At 42.3% G+C, this 26315-nt stretch overlaps 1 protein-coding gene, 1 long non-coding RNA gene and 1 pseudogene across 4 annotated transcripts in view; 2 read left to right on the top strand and 1 right to left on the bottom strand.

Annotated features, from left to right (window-relative positions):
- Clnk (cytokine dependent hematopoietic cell linker) overlaps positions 1-19915 on the top strand; it is a 167633-nt gene extending 147718 nt beyond the window's left edge. The window contains exons 17-19 of the mRNA XM_040747021.1: positions 3581-3658; positions 8315-8470; positions 19071-19915. Of these exons, the coding sequence (XP_040602955.1) occupies positions 3581-3658; positions 8315-8470; positions 19071-19241 (405 nt within the window). The 3' untranslated portion in view covers positions 19242-19915. The remainder of the gene's footprint in view (positions 1-3580; positions 3659-8314; positions 8471-19070) is intronic.
- The window catches only part of LOC110340676, a 188005-nt gene that overhangs the window by 123838 nt on the left and 37852 nt on the right, over positions 1-26315 (bottom strand). The window lies entirely within an intron of this gene.
- On the top strand, positions 25170-25268 carry LOC121141000 (annotated as a pseudogene).

The following is a 26315-nucleotide window of genomic DNA, read 5'->3' as shown; positions in this document are numbered from 1 at the left end:
TCTTTCTCTGTTTCTCCCTAAAATCAGCTCCATTCACACAGTCACTTCTCAGTCCATCTTGCACCCATGGTGTCCTCTAAGGAGGGTGAGATCTCTTTGTGTCTTATCTGTTCCACCCTCCATCACCTAGGACGTTACTTTCTACAGACAGCACCAAAGAAGATGCTGCTGCCCTCATTCCATATCCCCCACTGCTCCAGAGCTTCTCGAAGTTTGTAAGCCAAGCATCTGGGATCTCTGATCAATTCCTATAGTGTCTCAAACGTCTCTGCTTGGCCTTATAATTAATCCCTGCCTAGCTCTCTAATGGATTCCCATTCTTCTAATGGACTCTGGAATACTTTTTCATTTTCCCTTCACATGGACCTGAGTATTTTTCACTCTGCCACTCTCAGAAGTCTCAAGATTCTTGGACTCTAACTCAATATCTATGTTAAGACCAAACTCCCACAACCTGAGTTCCACGGGCATGAGAGAAGCTAGACTAGATCAGGATGTTCATACTTTCAACAGTTCAGCAGATCTAAATCCTCTCAATAATGATGTCCATGTAATATTGGGTAAATAGGCTGCTCTCACTTTCCATCGCTATGTTACTATTATCTAAAAGCAGTATTCCAGAGCACAGACAAAAAGGAAACTACAAGTCAATTGACACATTCTACTACTGAAAACTGAAGTACTACTAAGAAAACTGAAAGCAGAGACCAACAGCATTTGGATACTCTGTTTATAACATTATATATGATAGTCAAAAGGCAGGAAGAGCATGGGTATCCACTCACAGACCGAGAGATAAATATCACACACATTCACACACAGACAATCATCTCAAATAGAAAAAATCTGGCATGTACTACATGAATATACTTCAAAAACATGACACTAGGTGAAATCAGACACTAAAGGACAAGCACATACCTCCTGCTATTCAAGGTTCATAGAGCAGCAAAGTCTACAGAGACATCCAGTAGCAGGTGATTGGGAAGGAGAAGGCAGTAATGGAGAGCTGTTGCTTAGTGGGCACAGAGTTTTACTTTGAGAGGGTGGAACATTCTTGGAAATAGATAATGGTGACGGTTTTAAAACAATGGATTGAACACTCAACAGTGGCTAAAAGGCTGACTCTTTACACCGTGAATATTTCACTGTGCTTTTTAAAAGGTAGAGCAGGATCCTGCATCTTGCTAAAGGTTCCCAGAGTAATGGTTTCATGTCTTCTGTTGAGGGATGACTAGAAATGCCAGCACTATTAAGGCTACGCTAACACCAGGCACAGTGCTCTGTAGTCACTCAGAGGACCAAAAAGGACTAAAGATGAGATTGGCTCCTCCACATTGTCACTCAGAAGTCACCAAGAGCTTCGCTCAAGCACCAGTCTACACCCTACACCCCTCAAAACCTCATCTTGAAATAGTCCAAGATGCCCAAACTGCAATATCTAAGATCGTTCTGAACCTGTGGGTCATGAACCTTTTAGGGAGTGATATATCAGATACCCTGCATATAAGGTATTTACATTTCAATTCATAACAGTAGCAAAATTACAGTTATGAAGTAGCAATGAAATAATTTTATGGTTGGGGGTCACTGCAGCATGAGAAACTCTGTTAAAGGGTTCCAGCATTAGGAAGGTCCAGAACCACAATTTTAAGGCATCTTCCAGTTTAAATGTATAAATCAGAGTAAATGAAACATACCATGGCTGAGCCCACCCAAGCCCTGAGGCTAACCAGGAGTCCCAGAGTCACCACCACAAAGACCACAGTGATAGGAAGGCTCACACCCTAGCAGGGAGCTGAAATCTTGGACATTTTCTTACTGGGAACCTGCCTGAGCTCTACCTAGGGCAGAGTCTTGACCTTCCCAGCACTGATTATTCCTCAAGTAGAGGAACTTATTACAAAGGGGGCTTCAAACAAGAGTTTTAGTTTCACTTTTTGTCTGTGTTTACAAAACCAAAGAACTACTTAAGATATTATTTATGTTAAGCGGTGGTGCACACCTTTAATCCCAGCATTCGGGTGGCAGAGGCAAGTGAATCTCTGAGTTTGAGGCTAGCCTGGTTTACAGAGCGAGTTCCAGGATAGGTTCCAAAGCTACACAGAGAAACCCTAACTGAAAAAAACAAAACAAAACAAAAAAGCTATTATTTACATACAATAAACATCAGAAATTGCAAGTATTATGTACAGTCTCATGGCTTCTGAGAAATGAAAATAACAGGCTAGCCACTGTCCTGGTTCAAGAAACACTTTTCACTATACCCCAATATCCTTCCTGCTCCTATGAAATCCTGTCCTCCTTAACTCCAGACAGCAACTCTCTAATTTCCACCACTGCCCTGTGTCTTTCATAGGGGCCTATCTAAACAGATCCAGAGAGTGACCTTTTGTTCCCTGAGTACAATGCTTTTGAGGGTAACCTTTGTGGTTGCCTGTGTCCTGTTTCCCTTTAGTTTTGTATTGCACTCTTTTTTTTTTTTCTTTTTTTTTTTTTTTTTTGGTTTTTCGAGACAGGGTTTCTCTGTATTGTTTTGGAGGCTGTCCTGGATCTTGCTCTGTAGACCAGGCTGGTCTCGAACTCACAGAGATCCACCTGCCTCTGCCTCCCGAGTGCTGGGATTAAAGGCATGCACCACCAATGCCCGGCTATCTTTTTTCTTTTTTTCTTTTTTTTTTGTATTGCACTCTTAATGGAGGAGAATGCCTGAGTTGAATGGCAGAGAAAGAAGGACTATAAGACTATAAGCCCAGGGAGCTGGTGTGTGTGTGTTGGAATAGTAGGCATGTCTAACTGGCCAGGCCCATGATCTGAGAGCATGAAAGGAGGTACAGCTACAGCTAGATAGGAGCAGTACATGCAAGCCAGATGGATTCACCTGTGCCCATCACTGGATGGATCATGTTGGTGCTCGGAAGACCAGAGACTGCAATGGGAGACCAAGGACTTTATGTCATATCCCTGGTTCTTGACAACCACATGGAAGATTTTGACTCCTCGAGTCTCTGCCAACTATCTATAACTAGAATGAGCACTGTACATCATGCATGGTCGGTCCAGACAAGTAGTGTAGGGAAGGTTTCAGACACTGAATAAGGAAGGGTCTTGGAGAGGGATGGCTCCCATTGTGACCCTGGGAACTCAATGAAGATATTGAAGGACCATGCTGTCTTGGGCACACATGCAATGCCAGAACATAGGTGAAAACACTTGCGTATTTCTGCAATGTCAGAATTCACTGAGTAACACTGACAGATTAGGGAGGGGTACTTATGCTTCCTGAAACTCAAATGATGGACTCTTCCTAACTGATGGGCAATTTCTGGCCACTCATAATGACCACTCTGTTTTTATCCCCCATCAAACCAAGAATCTCCAGCTGCAGTTGCTTTTGCCATGCTCATCTTCTCCCAGCATCAGTAGGCATTTCCAGGTTCCAGGTTCTATGCTGAATATCTATCAATTAGCATGTGATTGGACACTGGTAGAACAAAAGGAAATTTTGAATTAACTAGTTCATAATGAATACCTACCTCCCTCTGATCCTAAAATATTCCTCATTGAACTTGTACCACAGGATGTCCGGCAGAATGAATGGTACATCGGAGAATACAGTCGCCAGGCAGTAGAAGAGGTGCTAATGAGAGAGAACAAGGTAACTAACACCTCTACATCGTTCCTGTGGCCATCCGGTGTATTTATTTCTACATGCGGAAATACTCAAAGGTGGAAGGGGGACTTGGGATGAGGAGGTTCTGTGGAAAAGGAAGGGGGTGAGAAAGGCTAATGGGGTACAGTTTCTAGTTACTTCAGGGAAAACTTTGATGAACCAACACTAAATATCAGATGAAATTGTGGAATAATTTTCTTAAAACACAGAGATATTTAAAATGGTCTCAGACCCAAGACTTGGTTTTGTCATCTATCAGAGACGTGACTCTCCCAAGTTCCTAGACAAGGTTAGCTGTTGATTCTTTATTCATAAAATGAAAACCAGTTTTAAAAATACCAGTGTTAGCCGGGCGGTGGTGGCGCACGCCTTTAATCCCAGCACTCGGGAGGCAGAGGCAGGCGGATCTCTGTGAGTTCGAGGCCAGCCTGGGCTACAGAGCGAGTCCCAGGATAGGCTCCAAAGCTACACAGAGAAACCCTGTCTTGAAGAAAAAAAAAACAAACAAGAAAACAATGCTAAGGGATCCACAGGAAAACCCCATGTGGCATCTTCGGTGCAGTGGTCACAACAGGCAATGCCTCCTTCTGCTCTCTTCAAATTCCATCCCCTTACTACCTGTGTGCCTATGGCGCAAATGGGTCTTTATGTCTCACTTCTTCAGGCAAGGAACAGGAGTCATGAATACCGTGATCCAGCTATGACCGGTGATGTTGCAGTAACAGACACCCCCAGATCTCTGTTGTACCACAGGATACTGTTTCTTCACTGCACACCAGATTTGAGATAGATTTGTTTGGACTGTGCGAAGCCCTGTGTCCACAGTGTGCTTCCAGCATTTCCACTCTGGCTCTCTGTACATCTCTCCAGGAATAATATACTTTACCTTTTCCTTGACCAAATCCCAAGACGAAAGCTAATTTCAAAGGGAAGAGAGAGGTTCCAGCCTACCGTGTGAGAAGAACTTGACTACCACAGCCTTGACCACAAAGCGAGTGATTATTGGGTGACTACTAGGTACAGAACTACGCTGGGTCAGTTAGAAATAACAGAATGCTTCTGGGGCTTCAGGACACCCAATGTGAATGCTGAATGTAAAAACACAATATGAATTAGTCAGTTAATTAGTGACTAGATCATAGGTCCACAACACATTTAAGAAAATTCAGAATTGATGTAAAAGATTAAAATATTCATCAGTTGCTAAGATAAACAGGACCATGGCCATTCGCCACCCCACACATTATGTTGTTCATGGTCTAAATCCCAGAACCTGTGAATGAATAATTTTATATAGGAAAGGAGCCTTAGCAGATTTACTAAATTGGGGATTAGGTTGGGAAGGTTATTCTGAGATGAGTGGCCCTTTGTGGTCCCCAATAAGAGGGAGGCAGGGATGTCATAGAAAATATGTGATTATGGAAACAGAAGTCAGAATGGTGGGGGCACCATGAGCAAGGGATCCTGGTGATCTCTAGAGACTATCAGAGTCATAGACACGGACTCCATTCCCCCATACTAGCTCTAGATCACTGAGACCCTACATTGGACTTCTGACCTCCAAAACTATTCAAGAATGACTTTACTTGTAAGTCACTAATTTCACGTTAGCTCGTTAACACTAGCAGTAGACACAAAGAAGACTGCCAACAAACTGTTATGACCCTATCAGGAATAAGTGAAACTATCCCATTCCGCAGATGGGGAGTCCAGAGATCAAGGTCTCCATTACAACAAAGAGATTGGTACCCCTTTCAGCAAGTTTCAGCTGCTTCCAGCTACTAAGACAGTTCTCTGCAGTGGGATGGAGATAGAGGGTGGTTGGCTGGTCCCCTGTCCTGGGATCTCTATTCCCTTCCTCTGTTAGGGCCTCAGACATGGCTGGCCTCTGCTGTCATAGGATGAGGTATAATGATGGTAGACCCCAGCCAAGGCTTCCCTTCTTGGGTAATCATTACCCAGTGCACTACTGTATGCACAGAGTTGGGCTTTCACCAGAGAACAGTTTTAGAGGACCCAGATGTGGAAGCCCACATGTGAGCTGTGCTGGGAGAGCAATGTGCAGGCCATCTGGCATCAGTGTGACAGGGCTTGGTGCTCCTCAAATCCTCCCTTCCTCCCTGTGTGCCTATGCTGCCTCCTCCAAAGACACAGCATAACACTGGCTAAGCTGAATGACTGTGTTTTCCTTTTCTGTTTGCATCAGTCTTGTCAGAGATAATTTAGTTTAAACGAAGGATTTCCCAGATTTATTTTGACAAGTGCATTGCAGAGTTTAAGAAAATAAACCCCAGTTTGGCCCCAATTCTTGGCCCCCATCCCCTTCCTGATCTTTGGCAGTATACTGTGCTGGAGTCATAAGTCTTTGCTTCTGAATGAACACTTTAGGCAGAGGAAGCCACAGATGGTTCCTCGTCACCCTTGATGAAGCAGAAGTCATCATGCTTAAAGTGTTAGACTTCAAGCTTGACTTTCAGGTTTATCATTTGCTAACTGTCCAACCAATGGCCACATGTGGCCAAGAACAGCTATGAATGCAGGCCAACATATAAGTGTTACTTTACTCAAACCTTATGAGGCAATTTTTGTAACTTTTAAAAAAGACTTATTTGTATTATTTTTATTCAAGTGTGTGTGTGCACACATACATGTGTGGATGCTCACAGAGGCCAGAAAAGCGTGTTGGATCCCTCAGAGACAGGCACAATTTTGTGATATGGGTTTTGGGAAATGAACCAAATTCTTACGATTAAGCAACAAGAACTCTTGATGGCTGAGCCATATTTCCACTTTTTTTCCTTTGAAATTTTGACTGCTCATTTCTCAAGCATGAACTTTAAAGATGATAGCCTCACCTCCAGTCTTAATGTTGGGCATACCTGGCAAGCCTGGGAGATTTGTCTTAGGCTCAGAAGCCAAATCCCTGTATCTGTAAATGGGGGTAAATATCTATCCTAAAGATTTATGTAAAGACCAAATGAAATAATGCATGCAAGATGCTGGTCACCTCAAGGGCAGCTCTCAGTAGACTTCTACTGCCCACACCGTTATAACATATGCATAAAATAATAATGCTGTTTTTAAATTTAGTGTTTGTTAAAGAATCATATTACATGGCATAGTATTTTATATATTGATATATTATGGATTATAATATCTTATAGATTAGTTATCAATATCAAATATAATCTGTATAGATAACTACGCAATGATTACAAATATAAATCATCATACATACTGTCTACACCTATGCTATTTTTATGACATTTATCATCAACACACACTTATATTTGCAGACTTTCAGGACCCTCCAGCATGTGGGTGACACAGCATAATCCTGAAGCCAAGCCCTTCAGTGTGGAAGCCCACCTCTCAACCTCACACCTTCATCTTGATTGATTCCCTCCAGTGTGTCTGGTTATTTCTGTCCCATGCCCTCTCTATCCTCAGCCCTTGGTCTCTAGGCTCCTGTTAATCTTCTGCCTACCTTTGGTGTCCACTGCTTGGCCTCAGACACTGACGCTTCTTGCACCTTTCCTATCTCCTCTCCCTTGCCTCGCCCTTGTCTTGACCTCACTGCAGGCTGTATTTCCTGCTCCCTCTCTAGTCATTCTGGCAATAGTCTCTGAAAAACACCATTCCTCTTTTGGGAACCCTGATCCTGCATCGAAATCTCCCCGACACAGGTGTCCAATTTCCTGGGCTAAGATCTTTGCATGGTCTATGATGGCTTCCATTCCTCTCTCTAGAATAAGAATCGACCTCTAGGATGAACAGGAGACATGTGAACAGTGACAGGTGCAGAGAAACACACCAGAGAGGGATAGAGGAGGACCTCCCTGTGCAGACAGGGGACAATATGCAACAGATAAGAAACCCAGAGCAGGTGTGCATTCAGAAAGTGGTAGTCTGGCTAGAGCCAGCAGCTGGGGACACGTGATCAAACAAACAAAGGAATGGTTGGTGAAACTACTATGAAAGTCTCATTAAGGTTGTAGGAGATATGCAGAGAATAGAGGAAGACTTGAAAGAAGCAAGTACCATTATGCATCTGGCGCACTCTCAGAAGGCAGTAAAATCATCTTATCCATACAGACACTGTGTCAGCCATTGTTATGGCAAAAGACCTGAGGAAACTGAGAAAGAGGGGTTTCTTTGGGCTCCTGGTTTCAACCCCTGTCAGACTGACCCCATTGCTTTTAGGTCTGTGGCAAAGCAGAAGCACTATGAATGAAGGGCTGCCCACCCCACAGTAGTCAGGAAACAGACGATAAGACCAGATACCTCCCCTCAATGAAAGGCGCCCCACCACCACCAATGGCCTACTTCCTACGACTAGGCCCCACTTCCAAATAACCCATTCAGCTTTAAACTCACCAATAGGTTAACCTCACAATGTTAGCACCTTCATAAACCAACTGCCTCCCAGTAACACCACCAGTTAACACATGAGCCTCTTGAGGGGACTCTTCATATCCAAACCCCAACAGGCACTCAGGAAAGCTCACTGAGTTGAATGTGCAGCTGGGCTGCCCAAAACAAAGTCCATTTAGGAGTTTCACAAAAGCATCATTGTTGGCATCACCTTAAGGCCAGGGTCCTGCATACCTGAGAAGATAACCCTAACTCCTTTCACTTCAGGATGGTACTTTTTTGGTCCGAGATTGTTCCACAAAATCCGAGGCAGAGCCCTATGTTTTGATGGTTTTTTATGGGAACAAAGTCTACAACGTGAAAATTCGTTTCCTGGAGAGCAATCAGCAGTTCGCCCTGGGGACAGGACTCAGAGGAAATGAGGTAGGTGTAACCCAACCACTTCCCTTTCCTTGCCTATAAGTAAAAACGAAATAGAGTTTGGGAGATGCTGGGTCCATGTCTACCCCAGAGAGCACAGAACATGACTGAAAAGACACTGCAGTGATACCCTTCCAGCCCCTTCCATGAACATACTAGCATATGTCGCGCGGTGTTCAGTTCATCAGGCCAGCAGTCCGCAATGCTACTGAATGGCTCTCATCCTCCTAAGCCTATTAGAGAAAACTACTCAGAAGGAAGCAACTGCATTCTGGTTTTTTTTTTTTTTTTTTTTTTTTGGTTTTTCGAGGCAGGGTTTCTCTGTGGCTTTGGAAGCTGTCCTGGAACTTGCTTGGTAGTCCAGGCTGGTCTCAAACTTACAGAGATCCGCCTGCCTCTGCCTCCCGAGTGCTGGGATTAAAGGCGTGTGCCACCAATGCCCGGCTTGCATTCTGCTTTGTAGAGAGCTTCTCTTAGCCCATGCTGACACTCCATTCTCAAACCTCACCATGTTTGCTGCAGGTATCTCTGAATTCATTTATCCATAGGGTTAGCTTCTCAAAATGAGTATGTGTTCAACAGTAGCATTTGTTGCTAAACTGAGATTCCATTATCAGTACAGGTATACTGATGGGAGTCCATCTATTGGCAAATCTGTCAGTTGTGTGACTGGTAGCACGGGCCAATAATCTCATATACTTAAGAGGCTGAGGCAGGAAGATTGCCAAGATTAGCATAAGCAGCTTAGTGTGACCCTGTCTTAAAATAAAAGGTACTAGTTCTTTGAATTTCTGATAGAATTCTGCACTGAAGCCATTTGGCCCTGGATTTTTGGTTTGCTTGTTTGTATTGTTGTTATTTTTTTGGCTGGGAGACTTTTGATGCTGCTTCTGTTTCATTAAGGGTTATAGGCCTATTTCAAATGCTTGTCTGTTCTTGATTTAATCTTGGTAAGTGATATCTATCCAGAAAAATTGTCCATTTCCTTTAAATTTTTCAATTTTGTCGAGTACAGGTTTTCAAAGATTGATCTGATGATTCTCTGGATTTCCTCCATGTCTGTTGTTATTTCCTCCTTTTCATTCCTGATTTTGTTAATTTGCATGTTCTTTCTCTGCCTTTTGGTTAGTTTGGATAAAGGTCTGTCTATCTTGCTGATTTTCTCGAAGAACCAACTCTTTGTTTCATTGATTCTTTGTACTTTTTTTTATTTCTACTTTATTGATTTCAGCCCTCAATTTGATTATTTCCTGGTGTCTACTTCTCCTGTGTGAGTTTGCTTTTTTTTTTGTTGTTGTTCTAGAGCTTTCTGGTGTGCTGTTAATTCTCTAGTGTGGCTATTCTCCAGTTTCTTCATGTGTGCTATGAACTTTCCTATTAGCACTGCTTTCAGAATGTCCCATTGGCTTGGGTATGTTGTGCCTTCATTTTCATTGAATTCTAGGAAGTCTTAAATTTCTTTTTTATTTCTTCCTTGACCCAGGAGTGATGCAATTGAGCATTATTCAGTTTCCATGAGTTTGAAGGGTTTCTGCAATTTGTGTTGTTGTTGAATTCTAACTTTAAAGCATGGTGATCCAATAAGATACAGGGGGTTATTCCAATTTTTTTGTATCTATTTAGATTTGCTATGTTGCGGAGAATGTGGTAAATTTTAGGGAAGGTTCCATGTGGCACTGAGAAGGAGGTATATTCTTTTGTGTTTGGATGGAATGTTCTATAGATGTTTGTTAAACCCAACTGGGTCATAACTTCTGTTAGTTCCTTTGTTTCTTTGTTAAGTTTCTGTGGTCCTGTCCAGTAGTGAGAGTGGGGTGTTTAAGTCTCCCACTATAAGTATGTGTGGTTTTATATGTGATTTCAGTTTTAGTAATGTTAGAAACATTACTAACCCACAGAAACATCTGACCTGAGCAAGTGGGAGCTCAGGGACCCCAGTCTGACAGCTGGGTAACCAGCATAGGACCAAATCAGCCCTCCTGAACATGGGTGTCAGCTAGGAGGCCTGGGTAGTCTATAGGGCCTCTGGCAGTGGAACCAGTATTTATCCCTAGTGCACGAATGGACTTCAGGAGCCCATTCTTTATGGAGGGATACTCTCTCAGCCTAGTTATATGGGGAGGGCCTAGGCCCTGCCCCAAATGATATGACAGACTTGAATGATCCCTCATGAAAGGCCTTGCCCTCCCTGGGGAGTGGATAGCAGATGGGATGGGGGGATCCATGGGCGCAGTGGATGAGAGGATGGGAGGGAGAGGGAACTGGGATTGATTTGTAAAATAAGATTGTTTCTAATTTAAATAAAATTTATTAAAAAAATAAATAAAAGGTACAAACAGTGTTGAGAATGTGGCTCAGTGGTAGAGCGCTTGCCCAGTACATGTGAGGCCCTAGGTTTAATCTATAGTACTAGAAAAAAAAATCAACGAACAATCAATTAATAACTATACAAATAAATTGATCAAAAGGAGATGTTTGTTCTGTGTGCATCATCCTGTTTCAGTCCCCAACAACTTTTTGATGTGATCATTCCTGCCTGTCTCAGAGTTACAGAAGTCCAGTCCTAGAAAATTAAGTAAATGGTCAAAAGATGGAAGCAATAGACAGGAGGTAAGCAACGGCTGTACTTCCAGCCTTTCTTTGGTGAAAAATAAGGGAGGAAATGGGGAAGAAGGAAGTCAGTTGTACATCATCATCTACTAAGGATGTGAGTTTGGGCACATCCCTCCACTACTCTGGGCTTTAATCTCAAGTGCAAATCTTAGGATCTGTATCCCTGTAATTCAGTGATGGCCATTCCTTATGTTCTGGAAGTCAAGTCTCCAGAACTTGACCTCATCTGCTGGTGGGGGTCACAGTGTGTAGTGTGTGTCTCCCTCTCCCAAATTTACAAAATGACAGCTGAAATCCAAGGAATTCACAGTAGTTCTTTAAAGCCTTTATAGAGGTACTTAAAGTTAAATGACAGGACTGGATTCTTTAAAATAAAAAAAACAAATATTTTTAGAAGAGAAACCACAGGGTTGGGGAGGCAGCAACAGTAGATTCCTAAGGCTCAATGGCTGCCAGATGAGCCTACTTGGCAAACTTCAGGCCAGTGTGAGAACTTGTCTCAAAAATTAATCAAGTGGACAGCACCTGAAAAATGACACCCAAAATTGTTCTCTGCCCTCCTGTAACACACATGTATAGACACCTAGGCACACACAAACATACACACATGTGCACACACATACCAATAAGAAGCACTAGGAAGTCAGAGATACAGCAATGGTCTACAGCTCTCATCAGCATTCTTGGTCTGTGCTCCATCCATGTTTCATCTGTCCTGGAAATGGAGGGAGGGGGGTGTCTGTGTCTCCTGGGACTCCTTGGTACTGCTTCAGTCCAAGCTTGAAGTTGCAAGAACTTTCCTCAAACATTCATACTGATGTTCAGGTGTTGGCCTCAGCTCCTAAGCCAAATTCAGCAGATGAGCCATGGAATCTCCTGCACTGAGACAAGGGAAGGGATCTACCAGGAAGTAATACCTACTACACAATGAGCATGGCAGCAAGGAAGAAGGCACACAGTAGAAAGCTTTGTCACCTGGAAAGCAAGCGTGAAGCTGAAGGCCTGGTGCAGGGAGTAATGCAACAATCTGGTTCAGTCTGGAAACACCAGTAGGAAAGACGTGCAGCCTAACAGAAGCCAAGGACCTGGATGCGCAGATGAAAATGGTTCATCAGCAAAGAGAAGCACTGGGGTATCACTTGCTGTGTAGAGTACTTGCCTCGCATGCATGAAGCCCTGGGTTCCATCTACACAAAACAGGCGCTGCACATCTGTAGTCCCAGCACTTGGGAGGTAGAGGCAAGAAGACCAAGTTCATGCCCAGTTACATAGTGACTTGTAGGCTAGCATGGGCTATGAGACCCTATCGAAGGAAGAAAGAAAGGGGAGGGAGGGAGGGAGGGAGGGAGGGAGGGAGGGAAAATGAAAGAAACAAAGCTACACAGAGAAACCTTGTCTCAAAAAATAAGAAGGAAGGAAGGAAAGAAAGAAAGAAAGAAAGAAAGAAAGAAAGAAAGAAAGAAAGAAAGAAAGAAAGAAAGAAAGAAAGAAAGAAAGAACGAACGAAAGATTAAATCATAACTTAATCAATGGCTGCATGGCAGCCATACTGAACCAGAGAAGAACAAACATTTTCCAGATGATCCCAAATTGGAACTGCTGTTTGTCATGACCTCAATCAGAACTACACTAGAGAAAAACAGTAAGTCACTGTCACCAAATGTCCTTCTCAAAGTCTGCAAGTCACCTGGTTTCCACTTTTTTTAATCCTTAAAATATATAAACAAGAATATCTCAACCACTTGAAACACAGGCCTAAAATGAAATACTAATGTCTGATCTGACATGAGACAGTAATGTCTGTACTTAGCTATATTTACAAACAGTGGTCAGTTGTTCTGAAACAAATTCACTACAGGGTTTACTCATGGAAATTGTTAGCTGATGTAGCAATATAATCAAACTGTATCCACTTTCACTTATTTTGTGTATTATACACTGTGATGACAGCTGTAGGCTCACTTTAACAATTGTACTTGAGTATAACTACTTTTAAATTTTAGTGTGTGTGTGTGTGTGTGTGTGTGTGTGTACGTGTCTGTCTGATTGTGTGTATGTGTGTGCCTAAGAACATGTATGTGTACCACATGTATGCAGTTGCCCACAGAGAGCAGAAGAAGGCATTGAATCACTTAGAACTGGAGTTATGAACCATCAGATGTAGGTTCTGGGAACAGAGCCCAAGGCCTCCGCAAGAGTAGCAATTATTCTTACCCACTGAGCCATCTTTCCAGCCCTTGAGTATCTTTTAAATGATCCCACTTAAGTTTAGATTTGGAGTACAATAAAGGAAGCTTCTTTTTTCTAATGTCTACTGAGAGAAAATAAGAGTTGTGGATCCACAGATTTACCTGCAGGGAATCAGATTATAAGCGTCCAGCTGAAATATGCCAGATCCAAAAACAAGGTGGACATTTGAAAGTTAAAAATATTTAATATAACGCCTTTAATCCCAGCACTCAGGAGGCAGAGGCAGGCGGATCTCTGTGAGTTCAAGGCCAGCTTGGTCTACAAAGCGAGTTTCAGGACAGCCTCCAAAACAATACAGAGAAACCATGTCTCGAAAAACCAAAAAAGAAAAAAAGTTTAATATTACTCATACACCATAATGTTTACCAAAAGGACATTCAGTTTGTTCTTTTTTTTTTTTTTTTTTGGTTTTAAGAGACAGGGTTTCTCTGTATTGTTTTGGAGGCTGTCGGACCAGCCCAGCCTTGACCTCACAGTGATCTGCCTGCCTCTGCCTCCCAAGTGCTGGGATTAAAGATTAAAGGTGTGTGCCACCACCGCCCAGCCAGTTTATTCTTAATAAATAGCTACGTCAAACAGTAGAGAATGTGTGAAGGACACATGTGCTTATAAGAATGGGGTACAATACTGAGACCCAGTGGCCTTATTTCTTACATGCAGTGAATGGCACCTGCCAACAGCTATACTAAAGTCTTTTATGATATTCATTTTGTTTTTAATTGTATGTATGTGTGGGCATCTGTGTGTATGTGCACATAAGTGCAGGTGCCCAAGAAGGCCAGAAGGCGGCATCAGATACCCAGAGACTGTGAGTGCTGGGAACAGAACTTGGGTCCTCTGCAAAATCAGTAAGGGCTCCCAACCACTGATCTATCTCTCCCGCCCCTGTCCACTCTCAGTTTTTTTTAACTGAAATAGTTTTGAGGACCATTCAATAGCTTTCAGAAAACATTTTTGAGATCTAGCACCCACCAGCTATTCTGATAGTGATCTGGCCTCTGGTCATTGTGGCAAAGCCTCCTTATAGTAGAGAGTTGAATGGTGCAAACACTGTAAGTGCCTACAGAAGAAGGAGCCGTGTTAATATGTGTAATTCTAATGGACTTTACCCTGGAAAATATAAGAAGCCAAATTATTTTAGTATAAGTTTGCTGAGTATAAGAACATGGATTGTTTTCTACACTGTAGTCTCATTTTATATGTCCTATTTATTTTATAAGTTAGCCCTTGGGCTAGAATACCAGTGAACATATGTTATAAATGGTATGGTTTTTTTTTAAAGGTAAAAGAAAAACTAACCCAGAAAAGAAAAATGATGTAAGCAAGGACATGGGGACAAATCAGTCATCTGCCACCCAAGGAGAGAGGCTCAGGAAGAATCAGCATGTAGATGCCTGGGACCTCTGGCCTGCTGAATTGTGGGGAAATACATATTTTTCTGTTTCTTCCAGTCTGTTATGACCGACAGTGTTTCTTCCACTGTTATGACAGCCCTTGCAAACTTAGAGTTCAAACGCAGAACTTCCATAAATGCCGGTAGTTCATCAGCAGTTGTTGAAATAATGTCACCAGGGCTTAGAGAGTAGGTCCTGTAGCCACATATTTGACAAGCCTGTCAACTGGCTGCATCCGAAGAGTCCTGGTTACATCTGGTCTCCAAAACAGAGTACTTTTCTGAGAATCACATGTGGCCTGTGAGGTAGCCAGCACTGGGGAGGGGACAGTAAGATGGGTAATTAACATATCTAGAATCTCCTAAGACACACGCACACCCCCAAGAATTTGATTCTATTAATTGAGATGTGAAGTCCCCTGGGCTTTTCTGCACCGTGTGAAAAGGAGAGAGAGCTGAGTTTCGGGATTCATGGTTCTCCGCTTCCTGACAGCAGATATAATGTGACCAATCGCCTCACATGCCTGCTGCCAGGGTGTCCCCGCCGTGAGTCCCTGTACTGAATCTTAACCCGGTGCCAGAATCAGCCCTTTCTCCCTCAAGCTGCCTTTGTTGGGGTGTTTTATGAGGGCAATGAGACTGCAACTAAGATAGACAATGAGATCAGTTCTCCAGCCTTTCATCAGCATGTGTGAAGTGAGCTGGTAAATACGTTAACACAAAAAAATGGCCAAACACAGCCCCATTCAGAAGGTATTATATAAAAACTCAAGAGACAAGCAGCCAGTTTATTGGTGTGAGGACTAGCAAGTCAATGAACAGAGCTGACAGACTAGGACAGATTCTGGCATAAGTAATTGTTACAGTTTTCTGGGTTATTAGTGAGATCCTTCATTAACCAGGTGATAGCCCCATGCAGACAGAAAACTACAGAGAATGGACCAGCCTGCTCAAGCTCACTGCATCCTTCAACATCTTCTTCCAGCTCACAGAATTCTTCATCTTAAAACAACTACAACAAGACCATTGTATGATTTTTTTTAAATGCTTAGGCTTTGTGGTTTCTTTCCCCTTACAGAACTAGGAAATGGCTACTCCAGAGCCTTCCTTCTGCCAGGAGATTTGTAATTTGCTCTCTCACTTGGTCCTTGAAGCTTCTCTAGGAAGAACACATTGTTGAGTCCCATTTACTGGAGTCAAACAGTCTGTACTAAGGTCTCAGCTTTGTTCCCAACATGCCACACTTTGGTGTGCTGATGAAGGAGAGGATGCAGCGTAACGTTACATCCTAACAGCATCTTAGCAGATCACAAGCCATGGGCTGGCTGCCTTGGAAGTAAGGCGCTGTCAACTGAGGCCACCTATAGACCCCACCATAAGCCCCTGACAAGCTGTTCCAATTACTGGATCCCGGTGCCTATTTTTTTAAAACCCCATTCTGTGCTAGTCTATAATTCTCTCTTTGCACCATGAGCTTCCTTTCCATGGATCTGTCTATCACTTACATGCATGCACTATGCACAGGCACCATGGATACACTGGGTACTCAGAGCCACCCTGTGAGGTAGGTGCTGCCCTCATTTTCCAGATGGTAAAAGTGAAGCACTGAAAAGCTGAGTGAACCGCAGTCCTGGGACGTACTCTCCTTGGCAAACATCTTGGCTTTTTCAGACAATCTCTCCCACCTGAAGACAGCCCCCAAGCACTGCAGGTTGAGAACAGGCAACACGTACTTAGAGCTTACTATGTGCCCAGCATCTTGAGAATAACCGCACCCTACAGAGATTCTTCCCACTCTTACTGGAAAATGCTGAGCAGTCAGAGTGAAATAATCCCATGTGCCTTTGGCAGCCTGACCCCCTCTGCCTTACTGAGGATCTTTGCACCACTGAGAGGATTGGAAGAATCAGATTCAGAAATCTCTGCTAAAATGCAAGACATCCCAGCTCTTCCATCTGTGCTCCGACAAAGAGCATCATCGGCCACTTCAGCAGGAAACACAGGATGAGAAAGAGGGCTTCTGGGGACAATATTCACTTCATCTTGTTTTCATCTATCTTGTGGGCTTCGTAATGGCACAGGAGACAGTGGCTCCTAACTCACAGGAGCTGAGTGTGAGATGGCGTGATATAAATACCATGGCAGGTAGACAGAGGCAGGTGCTTATGGAGTATCCAATCTCATCTAAACTAACTCGGAAAAGCCCTTTCCTTGAGTCCCTGTACCTCAGGCAAAGGTGAACACCACATCTCAAGGACTATAAGAAGCACCTTGGCCAGACCCAGGGAAGGTTCCCATCCTCATCAACACCAAGGGCAAATCATGTGTCCCCATGGTCAGGAGGACAGAAATCCCTGCTTGGTTTCAAGTTTAGGAGTACTCATTATATTAGTGTTCCGACTATACTACCATAAGTTTCCTCAAACTGGAAGGCTTAGAAACAAGAGAACGAGCCTGAAATTCAGGCCCCACCCCACCCCCAGAGAGACACTCTTGGCATCCGTGGCTCATGGCCACAGTTCGCCAGTGTCTGCCTCATGGGAAATGCATACTTCCCTCTGATTATAATCTCACTGACACATGACTTCGTCTAGAGCCCATTGTCCTCCTGAGGATAACCTGGAATGAGCTCCTCCCTTTAAGAGTATGTTTTACCAAACAAAACGCTATTAACACTTTCAACACATAGGGTAATGAGCATAGATTCTAGGTCGCAAATATAGATGAATTGGGTACAATATTTATCTCACAATGCCTGGCTACTCACTGACTGGACCAGCAACCATTTCATGACACGCAGGGCTAGGAGACTCATCCATGCCTCTCTATGCAGTTACCTAGGCAGCAGTGAGTTTCTAAAAGTGATGGTAGATGTTTACTTGACAACTTAAGCTTTTTCTTTTTTCTTTTTTGGCTTTGGTTTTTTTGAGACAGGGTTTCTTAAGCTTTTAAGACTAAAAGGCAGATTAACAAAACCCTGTATGTTTCTTTCTCATCTCCCCTGCCTTCTTCCTTGTCCTCCCCTGTAGCTCCTCTCTCTTACTTTTCTGTCTGTCTGTGTCTGTCTGTCTCTTTCTCTGTCTCTGTCTGTCTGTCTGTCTCTCTCTCTCACACACACTCTCTCTCTCCCTCCCTACCTCCCTCCATCCCCCTCTCCCCTCTCTCTGCTTTCCTGACAAGGAGAAAAAAGGAAATGCTGTCTACAGCTTGCATTAGGACAGACACAAAAGATTTAAACAGACTTTGGTATCTAATATTAGGACATTTGACATTTGCTGTTCTCCTGGGGCGGGGGAATCTAAGATAAAAATAGGAGCTAATTACAGTCTTTTCTCCGAGCCTTTCAGGCAGCATTGCAGCTGTGGGTACAGCACTGAAGCCACTAAGAAGGGACAGGAACAGGGTTTATTGCACCTGCCTTGCTTCCTAATAATGTGGTCTCATAGAAACTACCCATGGAGCAGACTAGAGAGGCTATTGATATCAGATTGATTATTTGCCCTTAGCTGTCTGTGAACCTGTTCACTGGATAAGTGCTGCACAAAAAGGTTCTCTGCATTGGCCACTTTTGTGAGTGTAAAGAAAAGGGAAGAAAACCCCATACTTGGTTTGAAATTGGAAGTGGAGTTCAAAAACTCCTTTTCTTCCCAAGGCTTACGAAGACAGTCTAGAGTGTATCCCGTGGTCTCTCGTTTACTGGCCCTCCCTGTGTGCTGAAACATAGGGAAGGCTTTCTTCCAAATGATGCCCATGCTTAAGCTCCACTAATGCTCACAAAGAACCCCAGAGGCAAGTCCTAACATCACCACTACTCTTTGAAGACAGAGAAACTGAGTGTGAGAAGTTGACCTCGGGTCACACAGCTAGTGGCTGTCAGGACACCCAGGCATTGAACTCATGACCTTCATTTGTGGTGACATCATAAATAATCCATCCAAGTCAGGGGGTAGGAAGACTGATGGAGCTGGGAGGATACTGTGGTAGGTGATCTGTCTGGGCAAATTGTGAGGACAGGAAACTTAAGAGCTACCATGAGGCTCACCTGTGGTCCACAGCACTTTCTCATCTCCTTGTGCTTGGCACTCATGCTTCAATAGCTTGCTTGCTACATCCTCAAAAAAAAAAAAAAGAGAGGAAATAAAGAAAAAAGAAACAGCCAGACATGGTGGCTGACATCTGTAATGATAGCCTCCTGAGGGAGCAAAACCAATATCACCTTCTAACATGTCTCTCTCCAATGTGAAAATTATGAAATCCTTCACCTTCCCTGGGTAGCATACAACAGCTGAGCTGCGCTACAGGCACCAGATGTGTTCAAAAGCATTCACTTTGCTTTCTGTATTTCAGATGTTTGATTCTGTGGAAGACATCATCGAACACTACACGTACTTTCCCATTGTGCTAATTGATGGGAAGGACAAGGCCGGTGAGCACAGGGTACAGTGCTACCTCACCCAGCCACTGCCTCTCGGCAGGCACTTCCTGACTCGGTACTCTAGCCAGGCACTTCATGAGTAAGCAGCCCAGCCAGGCATTCCCACACCAGCAGCCCGGACCTTGACTCATCCTCCACTCAATGCTTCTGGCATCTGCATCTATCTCAAATCATACTGCTGTGTCTTCAAGGGATGACTTTTCTGACTCTGTGAAAAAGAAAAATATCCTGTAATGGAACTTGAGAGCTCAATTATGGCTTGAAAGCTTTGTCATAGAAGAAATATTTGCAACCCACACACACAAAAAAATCAAGCCTAGGTTTGAAAAAAGTTTTCTAAGCTACAGACACTGTTATCATACATTAGCGATGCATCAAGGTCTGACAGCTTCAATGTTTGCAGTTGGTGTGAGATCCCCAAACTGCTACTCAGCTATCAGGCTGACCTTATTTCAAAGCCTTTTGTACTAAGATGCTAATTTTTTGGATGGTCCCATGTGCTGAGGTGAATGTTAGTTAGCTCTATTTATATGTAATCCTAGAAATTCAAATACAGGGAAGAGATGTGGTGTGAGAGGGGAAAAGCCCTTGTGAATACCAGCATGAAGAAGGAGAGAAGAAAGATGTGAACTGTGACGTGAAATGGCCACAGGCCCTGACTTCTGCCTGCTCTATGAACAGTGACTTCAGTGGAACTATCAGATCCATAGCAAGGAATCCATAGCTCATCCCAACAATAAAGCAAGCATTCATATGAGTAACAGTGAAATGTTTTGAATAGTTCAGTGATACATTTCCATTCATAGGAATAGAAGAATTGTCCTCAAAAGAGTACTGATACTTACAACAGCACTGTCCATCATGATATTATCTCTTTCCAGGAAAAAAAAGGATTTGCATGTATTCCTACTCCATAATGCAGATAAGGCAGGGACATTCAAAGGTCTCATTAGTATAAGAAGTGAGCCTGGACTGTAAGCCAATTTGAGTGTTCATATCACTGTGTCATTCCAGATATATTCTCTACTCTGTGAACTTTTATAATTGAGCTATGAACTTTCATTACTAGATCTAGGCTTTAAAAATACATATTTATCCACCTTAAATCCTTATAGTACAATAAGTTCACCAAAATAAAGTGCCATCGAATAAATAGGTATACCATACACCATGATGTTAATTATTACCAAATACCACATGGAAAATTCATGGAGCATTTATGCAATTTGAATTTCCATGAAGAAATAAAACCAGAAAGAAGCCAGGAGATGTAGTTAGTTGGCAGAAAGCATACCTAGCCCTAGGCTAAATCCCCAGCACTGTATAAAACTGAGTGTGGTGGTACACACCTAAAATCTCAGCAGAGGCAAGAGAATCAGAATCTCAAGGTCATCCTTGACTATATGGCAAGTTCAAGGCCAGCCTGGATTGCATAAAACCATAAAACCATGCCTCAGACACACACACACACACACACAGAGAGAGAGAGAGAGAGACAGAGAGAGAGAGAGACAGAGACAGAGACAGAGACAGAGACAGAGACAGAGAGACAGAGAAAGAGTCAAACGAAAAACAAGCAATTTCTAACATTGTCTCTTGTGTAAAATGGTGGCAGGCAAGATGCGCTTTGTAGTAAGATCCATACTAGAGTCTGCCCACGGACTAGAGCATCATGCTGAGCAGAAAGGGCCAGGTCCTGGTGCCTATTCATGCCAACTCCTTAGCTGGAGACCTGAGCTTTGAGTTTTGTAACACACACTGGAAGTACTTGCCAGGAACTTGTCTACTGAATTGCTGATCAACATCCCCGTGTTTACTATTTCCAGTGTCTGTTACTATAAGAGTATTTTCTTATAATTTATGACTACTGAATAGCATAGGAAAAACTGTATTTCATTCTTTTTTGTTTTTTGGTTTTTTTTTTTTTTGAGACAGGGTTTCTCTGTAGCTTTGGAGGCTGTCCTGGAACTCACTTTGTAGACCAGGCTGGCCTCGAACTCACAGAGATCCGCCTGCCTCTGCCTCCCGGGTGCTAGGATTAAAGGCGTGCGCCACCAACGCCCGGCCCTGTATTTCATTCTTACAGTAGATACTTCTAACACCTTGACTAGATCTTACGGTGACATATTTGTGACTAAAGCAGGGACTGGGAAGTACAGTTCTTCTGCTCTCTGCTTAGTGGTTTTATTGGATCTCTAGCTGAAAATTCAGTGACGGGCAGCATGCTAGAATGTTTTGATCTTTTCAAATATTATCTCATTTTCCATTTTAAAAATGTCACTTGACATCTAGCCTCCATAGGACAATGGAATTCAGCTTCATCTGATTATGGCATCTGTGAACTCTAGAGATTTCTTTTGGACCACATATCCACACAGAGTCTGAATCTGCCTCCTCCAGTCATCATGCAGCACTGTCATAGCCCTTATTGCATGCTGGATGTCCTTGTTGCTAGGTGCTGTTGTAGATGCTGGAAACATTGGAGCAAGTGAGACAGACAGACATGGAAGTGTACAAATCACCAGGTAATCTAAGTTAGTTTCTCATTACTTTTTCGTATCTCTATTTTAATATATCACTCACTAAGATATTTAGGGTGAGGAAGACAGTAAATAGTTTAAGAAGCTCCTTTAAAGGTGACTTCAAAAATTTCCTGAGACCAGAAAATATGTCACCAACTTAGTTGAGAGAAGACTTTTCTTCCTACAGGGAAAGGTTGGGGGTGGGGGAGAGGAGATAACTACATTACATGTATAAGCAATCTAATTCATTCTGATTAATATAAAAAAGTCAAACTTAACTCATTACCAGATATAGTTGTTATCATATGTGTAAACATAGATAAGTTTTAAAGATAGCCTATACTATATATGATTCACATTATACTTATATATCTATTATTTGAGCCTCAGTAATCATGTTCCAGCTAAGCATATCAGCCTTTTAATATTTGAAGTTTACAGATTGTCAACTTAAATGAAAGCAAATATGCAAGTCAATGTTGTGACATTCTCTGTAAGTGGGTGGTGAAGCTTAGAATTCAAAGCATAGTTTAATTTCCCTTGTTTCATGTACTATTGCCCCTATAGCACTTTGGAAATCACACTTAGGGCAAAGTTAAGAAATATTTCTAGAACAATTATTGGCAAAAGATTCTAGGGATAACGATGAAGGAGACACAAGCCATGTGACTCAAAGCTAAGAGCAGGCAAATTGTTGTGAAATTAGCCAAAAAGGGAAAAAAAAATAAAAGCACAAGAATTAGCAAGGGAGGTGGGTCAGCTGGGAACTTGATCTGTTGATAGGAGTATCAAATGGTATAATCACTATAAAAGATAGTAGAGTCTCTCCAAAATCTCTGAAGAAATACCATTAGAGGCAGCAGGCCAACTCCTCTCTGCCTATCTGGAAGTGCTGAGGGGGAACCTTGAAGAGCTGTCTGCATTTCTATTTTGTTGTAGAATTGTTCACAACAGCCAAGATTTAAAAAAAATAAGATGCAACCTAGACAAACATCACTGGATAAAAAACACATGTCACAAGTCCTCACAAGAAAGTACTATGGCCATAATGAAGAAATGCCGCTACAGTTGAAAACATGGGACGAAATTTATGGACAATAAACACATCAATGTGCACAAAGCTTTGGTTGTACTAGTTAAATAACTATAGAGATGTGCTTTACAACACCATGCCTCTGGTCAGCAGTAACATACTGCACACTAAAATTGGATAAAGAATGGGTCTCACGTTAAATATTCTTACCACAAAAGGAGGGGATGAGCAAGTTTGGGAGGCACTGCTATGTTTATTAACTTTATTGTGGTCATGGTTTCTGAAATGTATGCATATCTTCAAGTATATCCAGATGTACACATTAAATGTGCCCATGTTTGTTTGTTCCTCCATCCATATCATCTATACTTGTACAAAACTATCTCTTAAAAAGAAGTATACAAGATTACAGATTTGTAGGTTATTTCCTGTCTGTCACTGCACAGGTTGGAGGGAGCAAAGTCATGGGGAGGTGTGGCCCAGGAAGACTTTGCTGAGATGTTCTGGTAGGGACTTGAAGACATGTACTTGGTCCATGTGGGGATCTTGCCTTCTAAGAGGTCAACAGTGACCACACGTTGGGGGGTTAGACGAAGACAACAGAGGTAGTAGCATCCTCAGGGAATGGCTGGTGATACATTGAATATTTCTAGGGAAACTGGCTCTCTGGCTAGAAAAAGAAAAAAACCTGTAATTATGTCTCCCCCTCAAGTCATAACAAAATATGTTCTATATAAATCAAATAGCTGCAAGCAAAGTCAGAATTGAGTCCTGTATTCTCATCTAATAATTTTTATGACTTTGGGATAGAGAAGGTGCTCTTAATCGAGATGAAAGCATAAATCATAAAGGGAAAGATTGATAGATTCATTACATCAAAATTGCAAATGTTTGTAAAAGTCAGGCAAAGCCAAAAGGCAATTAAACAACATGGCATGTGCATACAAAGGGCATAAACAACTCAGAGAAAACACTGAAAGTTAAGACATGTAGCCTTGCTGAGTGTGGGGTTATCTGAACTGGGCAGATGGGATTATCAGTGTTATCCTAGAACAGTGGTTCTCAATCTCCTAATGTTATGACCTTTAATACAGCTCCTCATGTTGGGGTGACCCCCAACCATTTAAATTATTTTCATTGCTTCTTCATAATTGTAATTTTGCTACTGTTATGAATCAGAATGTAAACATCTGTGTTTTTCAATGGTCTTAGGTGGCCCATGTGAAAGAGTCATCAATTCCCAAAGGGATCATGACCCACAGGTTGAGAAACACTTGCCTAAAAGGAGTGAAAAAAAAAAAAAAACAAGTTAACTTCCAAAACAAAAATCTGGAAAGACTGGGGAGTTTTGGCATAATGATTTGCAGGTGAATGGTGAGAGTAAAAAGATTTTTCTACAATGGTAAGAACCAATTGGAATCAGGATCAGAGGTTAACTCAGCCAGCCTAGCTGTGGTGGCCACTGAGAGAAAACAGGTCCAGGGAACAATTCAAATTAGGCTTGTAAGGTTCAATGGCAAATTCTGGGCGAATGTTATGCTGGACAATGGAGCTTTGTAAAAGTTCTCCCTGCCTAAGGGGCCTGACCCCTTAGTGAACACCAGGTTCTCATGAAGAGTAAAGAATTTCAACCATGAACCAAAAGAACATATTCTGCTGCAAGTGCTGACACAGCTGGTTAGCACTAGCCTCTCGATAGGCTACAAGGAAACCCCACCCATGCAGGCACACTTCGGTCTACCTTCCTGTGCCTTTTCTTTAAATATGAAGGGTCACACACTTGGGGGGGAAGCTTCCACTATGAAAGGAACCAGAAAAAAATTAAAAAGTATAACGGGCAGATGGTGTCAAAGAGGACACAGAAAACTAAACTGGATATTCCAAGAGGGAAGACATTCCACAAAGTCCAAATCACTTAAATCAGCAGACATTTCTAATGAAAAATTGACAACACCGAATGGAAAAAATAGACAAAATCACAATGACCATTGGAAGTGTTAACACCCAGATAATTCTGTGAGAAAATGAAAATGAATACAGATATAAAAATTATTACTGTCACGATCAACCAATGGTTGCCATCTACCAACTCATTCATGAAACAGATACAGGATACTTATATTTTCCTTTCCACAGTCCAGTCACCAACAAGGATCATCTCCTGAGACCTAAAACAATCTCAGTAAATTTTAAAATACTTCAAGAAGCACAAATTCTTTTCTCCTGGGGAGGGACAAAAAAAAACCCTTAGAGACCAGTAACAATGCATCTAGAAAATTCTTCAACTGTTTGTTAATAAAACAATACACTTCTGTATTACTTATAGACAAAGAAAAACCACCAAATAAACAAAAAGAACTTTATAAATATGTAGCAGTGATAGCAAGTGGCACACTCCAAAATGCAAGGGATGTGGCAACCTTTTTCTTAAAGATGTAATGTAAGAATCTAAAGCTGTGTTCACTTTGGGAGCTCATAGGCCAGAACTGGAATGAAGATAAGCATGGCCCCTACACAAGGATGACATGCAAATTTGCAAAGCATCCCATATCTTAAAAAAGAAAGAAATGAAAAGAATTTGTAGTTTTAACTGTACACATTATGGAAAAGCATCCCACCATTAAGCCTCATGCTTCCTACCACAAGCTATAACAAAAGCATAAATTAAGCTCAAAGGAAAGAAAATAAGAAGGAGCAGAATTAAATAAATTTAAAAATAATGAGGCCAGTAGAGTTTTATTACCCTAAATGCTGGTAATCCTTTCAAAATAAATAAGCAACCAAACACACAGACTACCAATGGAACAAAGGAAGAAACAACACAACAGAGTCCATAGACGCTGATGATATAGGAAAGGAATATCAAAAACACAGTTAAACTAATGAAGTGGAAAACTGTAATTTCACACGCGGAACGAATAGAAGAAGAAATGTAGGGGGGTGAATACAAGCTCTGTACACACAAAAGCTGTAAGTCTAAATCAAGATAGACCCTATCAATTTCCTTAATACAAAAGAGAAAAGGGAAACAGGTCTGCACTCTTTTTATTAGACTAGTTATAATACCCATCATAATCAGATGAACAAATAAATAAAACAGAGATTCTCCATGCCCATTGTATCCTGGACTCAGGGACAGCCTGGACTATCCATCAACCACTTGGCATAAAACCTTCCCCAGAGACCTCTAAGAAGAAAGCCCTGGGCAGAGGGCACAGGTGAGCTCCAGCCCTCAAAGGTACCGAATTCCTTCCACTTTGCCTCTCTAGGCTCTCCTGGCCTGGGGACTGCACACAGGCCAACTCACCCCCAGCTGACCAAGCAAACTCGAGTCTGCTGATAGCACTGTGCTAATCCAGCTCCAACCCACCAGGAGAGGGAGTGCCTCAGACCAGCCTGCACCCACCATAAGACACATCAGTGTATTGGACCTGCTTGGACCCACCGGAAGAGAACCTTGGACCATACCCACCAGGAGAGGAAGAGACCCTACATGTACCCACTGGAAGAAGAGATGGGAAGACGACAATATGAGAACACATTCAACAACTGAAAAACCAATATAACTCCACCAGAGTCTAGGGACTGTATACCAGCAAGAC

Source organism: Mesocricetus auratus, unplaced genomic scaffold, assembly GCF_017639785.1.
Source record: "Mesocricetus auratus isolate SY011 unplaced genomic scaffold, BCM_Maur_2.0 Super-Scaffold_100006, whole genome shotgun sequence".
Classification (NCBI taxonomy): Eukaryota; Metazoa; Chordata; class Mammalia; order Rodentia; family Cricetidae; genus Mesocricetus; species Mesocricetus auratus.
Note: the sequence above shows the minus strand (reverse complement) of the source record. Positions and strands in the feature narration are given on the sequence as shown.